This window comes from Engraulis encrasicolus, chromosome 20, assembly GCF_034702125.1.
Source record: "Engraulis encrasicolus isolate BLACKSEA-1 chromosome 20, IST_EnEncr_1.0, whole genome shotgun sequence".
Classification (NCBI taxonomy): Eukaryota; Metazoa; Chordata; class Actinopteri; order Clupeiformes; family Engraulidae; genus Engraulis; species Engraulis encrasicolus.
The window spans coordinates 3504174-3512992 of NC_085876.1; the positions used below are offsets into that span (position 1 = coordinate 3504174).

General features: G+C 43.8%; 2 protein-coding genes across 2 annotated transcripts; one reads left to right on the plus strand and one right to left on the minus strand.

Annotated features, from left to right (window-relative positions):
* Nucleotides 1-2420: 2420 nt before the first annotated feature.
* On the plus strand, nucleotides 2421-6149 carry LOC134436775 (uncharacterized). The gene is made up of 4 exons (XM_063186124.1): nucleotides 2421-3111; nucleotides 3841-3936; nucleotides 4140-4244; nucleotides 6115-6149. The coding sequence occupies exons 1-4, from the start codon at nucleotides 2688-2690 to the stop codon at nucleotides 6147-6149; spliced, it is 660 nt and encodes a 219-aa protein (XP_063042194.1). The 5' UTR covers nucleotides 2421-2687.
* On the minus strand, nucleotides 6068-8549 carry LOC134436856 (uncharacterized). Its single transcript, XM_063186197.1, has 2 exons — nucleotides 8208-8549; nucleotides 6068-7468 (listed from the first exon to the last, which is right to left on the minus strand). The coding sequence occupies exons 1-2, from the start codon at nucleotides 8343-8345 to the stop codon at nucleotides 6386-6388; spliced, it is 1221 nt and encodes a 406-aa protein (XP_063042267.1). The 5' UTR covers nucleotides 8346-8549; the 3' UTR covers nucleotides 6068-6385.
* Between the last annotated feature and the right edge of the window lie 270 nt (nucleotides 8550-8819).

An 8819-nucleotide genomic window follows, 5' to 3' on the forward strand; every position in this document is an offset into this window, starting at 1 on the left:
GAGAGTAGGGAAAATGCATTTTTGTAACTCACAGCCTAATCTTAACCCTATTTTTATCCTTTGTTTTTACAATGAATAAATGTATGTTGTGTTGCTTTCAATATTCAAATTGTATTTTTATTGTAAGAAACTATTTATTCATTGTTTTAAGGGTGGGGGTGTTACGGCTGTGTGTTTTGTGATTGTATGTTCCCAGCGCTTTCTCCAATTAACTCCAACTAGGTGACTGGGAGTGGCTTGATTGGCAGCACCTGACCCTTCAATCAAGCCCTATAAAAGCTGCAAGATCCAGTTGCTCATGGGAGGCTTAACTTGTTGCAACTACTGGCTGTTGCCTCTCCAGCCATGGGATTGTGGTGTATTTGTATGTTTGTTTAATGTCCTTGTTAATTTGCACAATTAAAATCCCACTGGTTGGGCGATACTTTTAAAAGGTGTTGTTTCTGATACTTTTAAAAGGTTGAGATTGGTTTTATAGTTCGCTCCATAAGGGCCATATTGTGTTGGAGCGTAACAGGAAGATTCATTTGTCGCTCTTGTTCCATTTACAGGTCGGGCAAATCAACTTGCACATTTTGCAAGAGACTGCTAGCCGCATGGTGCCGTTGAACGGCATCCCCACGGAGTTGAAGGTGTTCGAGGCCTGTGATCCCACAGGCCAAACGTCCTTGAGTGTTTGGGACCGTCTCGTGACGGAGGTGTCAGAGGGACGGTCGTACAGGTTCACGGCCTTGTCCACTAGAAGAGAGGGACAACGAACCATGTTGATATGCACACCAACTACGACCGTGGCGGCTATTCCGCCGGTTGTACAACCTGCTTCAGTGGACACTCCCGTGAGGGCTGAATCAACAATCCAGGGGCAGGTGTCTGGAGTGCAGTTGGCTGTGAAGCCCAGGTGCAAAAGATGTCATGCAGCACAGGAGAAGTTCACCTCGAAATGCACCAATCACTGTTGTGAACGGTCCAAGATGTTACAGCGTAGCAACACCTACCTCTTCATCTACAGTGGGGTGCTTGTTTTACTCCAAAGCAACGGCCAAGAAGAGGCGCTGACATTAATGAATTCGGCTGTCTTTAACTACATGCGCGACAACATGTTGGCGGCGGTGGCGCACGATGGAGGAGCATGTGATGGACAACGGGGAAGTTGTTGCGACCGTCAATGAAGAGAGTTTGGTCGTTCGTTTCGCCTCGTCAGGTCGTCTGGCGGAAGTCGAGGAGGATGAGGTGTTGATTCAACTGCTGGAGGAAGTTGAAGATGACTCGTGATTTTTTGTTTTTGCCTCAATTTTTTTGGCAAGTCTTAAATATTGTAGGCCTAACTGACATTTGTTGCACTGGGGATGGGTGTGGATTTTTTTTATTATTATTATTTCAATCAAAGAACCAAATGTGCACACTGATTGACTTGCATTTGCACTTTTTTGCCATAAACGGGGTCAGTTGTACTTTTTTTTTTTAATACGCTCTTAATGTTTTGCTCTTGTGTTTCAATATTGGTATTTGTAAGTGAAATCTTTTTGATATTTGTAAATGTGAATTTTGTGTAATAAACAGTTATTTTGAAACAATGTCTGAACTGTTCTGTGTTAGGCCAACAATATTGCAAAAGGAATCAAACCTACAGTAAGCGTACATTTAAATCGCAACTGAGGAATGTTGTAGGGTAGCCTCGAGGCCAGGAGAAATTCAACCATGCAGTGACACTAAAATTAAGGGGTGAAAAAATGATGGGTTTTTATTTAACCAAAGTCCCAAAAAGTGAAGAAACTATTTACAAAAAAAGCTAAAAGGAGAACAAAACAAACATACAAAATTAAGCTAACAAAAAGAAAATGGTGGAGTCAAAACACATGACTTAAAAAGAGCCACCAAAAGGTCCTAACACCTTGCATCAGGTGGGGCCTACAGCACACATGTGCTTCAAAACAAGAATGAGCCTCCTGAGATCCCTGCACAGGGATTTAAATACACCAGGCAAGCACACAATCAGCCAATCATATGGCTTAACCAATCAGGCTCCACTAATTGGAAAATCAGGCTAACACAGCCAATTGAGGGCACAGCATGCAACTCAAACAATAGGCTCGTTTGCAACCACGCAGCAAAAGATTTGATCAAAACGTGATTTGCTTGGTCATAAAAAGGAGGGGATAACTGCGTCGCAACCAAGCTGGACACATCAGGACGACGAGATTTCAACAGCGGCAAAGAAGGTGGATCTATAGGTCTGTGGGTGGATCTACCTATTTAGACAGCGGGTGTACCAGGGCGCCCTCTCGTGGAATTAAATAATCATGGCGCTAATTCCATGACGCGCTTACCATCGTCGGCACATGCTTGTGAAATGCGAGACTTTCTCTGCGTCTCGGAGAGAAATCGGGTGGTCTTGTGGTAGAGATACAGGTTACCACTAGTATCACTTTTCGACCAGGGCCAGCCCGGTGCTGGTGCCTTGCTGGTGCCGGGCTCAGCACCGGTTCCACGTTTTTCGACCAATTATGACTGGTGCCGGTGCCCAAAAAAACCGGCACCGTCGGCTCCGCGAAGTTGCTGGGTCAGAGTTGAGCACCGCAAACGTCACTATGGCTGTTGTCACAGCAACCACGCCGCGTTGGGGAACGTCACTTATGTTTTTAGCTTTAGCAACATACCTCTAGCTAATACTTGTAACCAGCCGTAAAATGTCAAGTTTGGGTGAGAAAAGTAATGTGTCGTGGTCCATTGAGGAAATGAACGCGTTAATTGGCATATGGGCATCTACCGAAATTCAGGAGAAGTTAGAGGGGGCTGTTAGAAAAGCGAAGATTTACGAGGAAATTAGGGTAGAATTGGCTGGGGTGGGCTTCCACAGAACGGTGGAACAAATTACAAATAAATTGAAAAAAATAAAAAAGGAATACCGGGACTACAATGCAGATATGGCCAGAAGTGGTGCTGGGAGGAGTAAAATAAAAAGTGGCATAAATGTAACACTTTTGGAGAATGTTATGGGTCGCAGACCAGCCAACCGCCTGGATGGAGCCCTGAACTCCAGGGTAGTAGCCGCAAACGAGCGCACTGCCACAGAGATATTGGAGGGGATGTGCAATCAGTACGTCGAACATGGTACGTGTACATCTTTGTGTTTGTGTAAGATACTTGTTCAGTTTTATGTATTCGTATTTAAGACGTAGTTTTACGTCATTGCACCTGATTCAAAGTTATTGGTCGTGTAGCAACTAGCAACAAATGGTGTGACCACTTGTTAGGTCCTATTGCTTAACGCAGTTGTACGTCTTCTTGCTTCAGTTTCGATGGAAGTTACAACTATTGTTGGTGACATGCCCCCACCCTGTTGTACATATTTACATATTTGCCTATTTTACCAATATTAGAAGAAAGTTAGCTCCCTCTAGAGTCATTTCACTGTTAATCTTTATACTTAGCGTTATGTCTATCACAGCAATAGTTGTGTAAGCTGTGCAGAGGTGTCAAAAGTAAAAGTAAAAGTAAAAAAAAAAAAAGAAACACAGTTTCCTTCCAACACTTGTAAGTAACTTATCTGGGTAACCTGTAGACCTGTGTAGCATACTTGTCTTACAATCAGTTAACCCTGCACTGGTTGGATCAAGTTTGTGGTGGGTCCTTGTTAGGTTTTCAGTGTTTTTCAGTAACAACACAGTCCATCTGTCTCATTAGGTAGAATGGAATAAATGTACACCATGTAATGCTATGTGCTAGTGTTGTAATTACACCACAAAAAAATATTTTACTTTTGACACCTCTGAGGTTGTGTTTTGCTCTTCCATCAGACAGCAATAGTTGTGTAAGTTGTGCTTTTACTCTTTTTATCAGATGAAGCAGATGATTTGGAGGCCCCTGCTGAAGAGCCACCAGCTGAGCCAGCCGAGCCTGCGCCATCATCGTCAGTGCGCACAGAATCGAGGAAGGGTGAGGAGCCTGACTGTCTAATGTTTTTGTTAGTGAGTTATGTCACCCTGTGCATTTTGTCTTTCTAACCACGGTATTGCCTGTCTGCCATGTCTGGTATTCAGTAGGCTACACAAATGCTTTACAAAAATGTAGGCCTACCTCTGACAAAAAAAAACAGTGACGAACAATTTTTTTTGTATTATTATTTTCATTTTCCCTAGGGAAGAGGAAATCTCCCCAAGAGGAGCTGTTGGAGAGTATGGAGAGTATGGAGGAACGAAGAGACCATATGTTTCTGGAACAGAGTCGCCAGTTTAACACATTGAGTACCGACGACGTAATAATGCGTCTTTCACGCCCATGCGTTGTATACCAAAACGCAAAAATACGTTTTTGAATTTAAATATCATATTTTGAATCTACACCCTTCAATGGACAATATATGTGATTTTGGTAGCTCTGTGATGGACATAAATGACAACATTTGCAGTCCAAAGTTGTTTGATTGTTATGATGTTTGAGTGTTATGATTTGGATATTTTAATTTAACTTACCAAGATGTCTGGATGCCAACCCATGTCGCCTATCGCGCTGCCTGCATTGATTTCCCTAGTACGGTCACTGTAGCATGTGTTGTCTCTGACTTCACGCAATAGGTAAACACCATTGTATAGTGCCTGGAGTATCTTGAACTTTCTGGACTTGCTAGACCTTTACCAGATCCTTGGATCCAAATGGCACCCGATGTGTGATTGCAGTAATGCGCTCCGATTTGGACGTTTGATCGCCAAAAAGATAAGTTTCTGTGTCTTCCTGTATGTGAGAAGCCAGAAGCTAGCATGGCTACATCATGATTCCCTGATTGTCGCTCCCAACGCAGGACGCTCCCCTGTCGGCTCGCTCCCACTAGCCAGACTATCGATCCGGGTGGGACTACACGTCCGGGAGTGATAGAAACACCTGGGACTACACGTCCGGGAGCGATCTCAGTTGGGAGTGTCCATCTGCCACCGCATATGATTCGGATCGGATGGGCTAGGTTACATCTAAGCATCATATCATTTGGATTTGTTGTCAATGTTGGGCTATTATTTCGGGAGTCATCGGGAGCTATTTTAGCAAATGTCTCACCCTCTGCATGTGTGCAAAGAGTTTGTGTTCAGTCCACGTGAAAAACGGGGATTTCAAAGGGCATCGATTGCTGGTGTCGTAGTGTGACAGAGCAGGAGGTGTGCTGCCGTATTCGTGAATCGTGCTATGTTGTTGTTTCCCTAGTAGCCCACGATCGGTAGCGTGTATTGTGTCTGACTTCACGCAATAGGTAAACACAGAGACCATTGTATATCGTGCCAGGAGTATCTTGAACTTTCTGGGCTTGCTACCTAGACCTTTACCAGCTCCTTGGATCAAAATGGCACCCGAATTGTAATTGGAGTAATGCGCTCCGATTTAGAAGTTTGATCGCCAACCAGATAAGTTTATTTGATTATTCACCCCTATGTTGAACTGTCTTCCTGTATGTGAAAAGCCAGAAGCTAGCATAGATGGCTACATATGGATCGGATGGGCTACATCTAAGCATCATATCATTGGGATTTGTTGTCAATGTTGGGCTATTATTTCGGGAGTCATCGGGAACTATTTTAGCAAATGTCCGACCTTCTGCATGTGTGCAAAGAGCTTGTGTTCAGTCTGTGTGAAAAACGTGGATTTCGAAGGGCATTGATTGTCGGTGTCGTAGTGGTTTAGAGCAGGAGGCGTGTCTTGACGTGCAGGAAGATGTGTGTCAGAGCTAACCTTGCACCAAATTGTGATTAAAACCAACTCATCCCCTTTCAAACTCGTCACATTCTGAAGAAGCGCACCCTTCACAAAAACCTCAATATCTCCGATTGTAGCTGAATTCCATGGATACCCACTTCGGTTTAGCGTGGGTTTACTCGGCAATAAAAGCTCGTAGAGACACACAGTTTTCACCTACTAAGAGGGCAGCGTCTCCACTTTCAAACGAGTCATAACATATTTCAGTGGCCCTATCACATAATAAGCTGTGAGTCTACAAAAAAACGTAAAAAAGGGCTTAGAACGCTGGTATTCTACGACATAATTCCGTGAGCACCGCCGGTATTCAATGTGTTAATGAGGCTTTTTTACAGAGAATGGACACCTCTAGCACTGCACTCATCAATTTGTTAGGCCGCATTGTGACCGCCATAGAGAAGGAGCAATAAACAAATACACACACCCACAAACACCTCCCCCCCACCACCACGTACGCACGCACGCACACACACACACACACACACACACATACACACACACACTAGTGCGCACCTCCACCCACACCCACACTGCTATACTATTCATACATTTTTCTTTTTTCTTCTACAATATTTATACTGTTTATACTATTTACGCTATTTGTATTGTAATAATAATTTATGTGAATTTAATAAATTATCTGTTTTCACACATTTCCGCTGAAGTAGCGCATCAATGCATTTCTTACATCCGCTCCCTCTTGCGCCCCGCGTTCAGGTAGAACCCGAAGGGGAGGTTGTGTGAGTCTTTCTGAAATATCTTCAGGACACCGGTCTCCATTCTCCTCACACATGTTGTGCAACACACAACATGTCATTACCATTTTCTTTACCATTTCCAATTTGCAGTCATTTCGTTTCATAAGGCATCTCCACCTGCCTTTCAGTCGGCCAAACGTTGTCTCTATGACTGACCGTGCCCTACTTACTCTGTAATTAAATGTTTGTTGATCTGGGGTCAGTCGACCAGTGTCAGAAAACGGCTTCATCAGCCATCTCTGTAACTGGTACGCTGGGTCCCCAATTATGTAATGTCCCACTCCATGTCCTGCAATGTTTTGAATATCAGTATTAAACATCTGCCCATCCCCTATCCTCTTCCACAAATCAGATTGCTTAAAAATTCTGGAGTCGTGTACCCTTCCCGGAAACCCCACACAAACATCCCAAAACTGCCCTTTACCATTCACAACTCCCTGCAACACTATAGAGTAGAAATGCTTCCGGTTGTAGTAGTCACTGGCATATTCTTGTGGTGCTATTATGGGTATGTGGCTCCCATCAATAGCACCCACACATTGTGGAACACCCCATCTGTCTTTAAAGTAAGCAGCCATTTCCAAAAAATTTCGTGCCTCTGGTGCAGGTAAGTGGATTGGCAGTAATACGCTCATCACGGCCTCACAAAAATCTGATAAAGAATTGTATACAGTGCTTATCCCCACTCCAAACAGGTGACTGATTGTCCTGTACTCGCTGTTGGTGGCCAGCTTCCACAGTGCCATAGCCACTCTTTTTTGTACTGGGATGCATAACCTGAAATTTGTGTCCATCCTGCCGATTGTGGGTCCGACACGGCGGCATATGTACTCAAATGTCTCTGGGGAGACTCGGAAATTCATAATGAATTGGCTTCGGTTAAATGTTGGCACGATTACATCCCACCAATGGCTTGTGCGTGGATGTCTCCAAACCACAGGAGACGTCCGTTGTCTCCGAAGCCACAGCATCTATTAACAGATAAATATGTCTATATAATACATCCACCACTTACAAAATTGTTGATTGTAATATGGTTGTAGGTGTCAGGTTGGCTACTTTCAATCCAGAAATTTTTTTTTCAATTTTATGTAGTGGACCCCCCATTTTTGGTTATTCCCTTATTCCCATTCTCTGTCTTGGTGTCATGTGTTTTGAACTTAATTGTGCAGTTGCACGTTGTTACCAGAGGATGGCAGCACAAGACCATACAAAGAGCTGAGTAGCCAGTAACTGAGGTCATGTGACCAAAACGAAACCTAAGACACGGTTATGAACTCAAGGCACCAGTACCGGAGCTGTATTTATTGTGAGGAGTAATAACGAACCCTCGAAATCAAAGCACAAGTAAGGACATTTTTCATTAAGTTTGCAACATATACAAGGAGTTTATTTGTCAAATGCATTGAATTACAAAGTAATTACGCTGTCTCATCTGGATGTGGGCCCAGAACAAGATTTGAGTGATGGGGACCATGAATCGCTACAGTAAAGGGCATACAGTGTACGTATAGCCAAGGCTAGTCCGATTGGAGGAGTGATTAAATGGATACTTCGTATCTATTCACAAATCCTACACACCAGCGAGAGCAGAAAAAAAGCCTCTCCTCCTGTCCTGACACGTCGAATTGAAGTCTAAACAGCTAGACTTGTTTTCTTGATTGAAAGTAGGACACCCACTAGGCCTATCGGAATTCATAGGACACGTACCCGACGTCTAACGGAAAACCTTCTTCTGCTGTGCAGCCTGTTCAGTGTGGTTAGACGCAACCACCCTTCATATTGACTTTGAATAAACATTTTAATAACGCTGACCAGCAAAACAAGACACACATTTCGTGGCGCCATGGTGGATGATCTCTGAGGTTGTTACCAGGGTAACATTATTGCACTTCACTACTCTAGAATCTATATCGGTTCGCGGACGTAAGATTCCATTCAGTGCTGAACCCTATGGAAATCCGTGCTGGTGCCGGAGCCGGAGCCAGCCTGAGGCCAGTTCAGCACCGGCTCCAGCACCAGCACCGGGCTGGCCCTGGTCGAAAAGTGATATTAGTGAATCATGGTACAAGTCTTAGTTAAATTTGTGATGATTTGGCTTCACTTCCATGTAATAATTCAGTTAATTAGTACTCACTTTAGGCTATTCATTTTGTGTTTTGGGACCAAAGTCGTCATTCAGATAGGACCGTTTTAAAATTACTTAACAGCGCCAACCCATGCTGCGAGGATTGAACCCAGGTGTTCAATATGTAGCTTTACCATGGCGCGCCAACCACAAAGGCCACTCTGTTTCGTGCACTTTCATACATAAAAGACAAG

What these genes read in the sequence shown, in the direction of transcription:
- LOC134436775 (XM_063186124.1), top strand. Translation starts at nt 2,688, where the DNA reads ATGTCAAGTTTGGGTGAGAAAAGTAATGTGTCGTGGTCCATTGAGGAA. An exon ending in CAATCAGTACGTCGAACATG is followed by an intron (nt 3,112 to 3,840) that starts GTACGTGTACAT and finishes TCTTTTTATCAG; the next exon opens with ATGAAGCAGATGATTTGGAG. An exon ending in TCGCCAGTTTAACACATTGA is followed by an intron (nt 4,245 to 6,114) that starts GTACCGACGACG and finishes TCAATTTGTTAG; the next exon opens with GCCGCATTGTGACCGCCATA.
- LOC134436856 (XM_063186197.1), bottom strand. Translation starts at nt 8,345, where the DNA reads ATGGCGCCACGAAATGTGTGTCTTGTTTTGCTGGTCAGCGTTATTAAA. An exon ending in GGTTTTCCGTTAGACGTCGG is followed by an intron (nt 7,469 to 8,207) that starts GTACGTGTCCTA and finishes ATCTGTTAATAG; the next exon opens with ATGCTGTGGCTTCGGAGACA.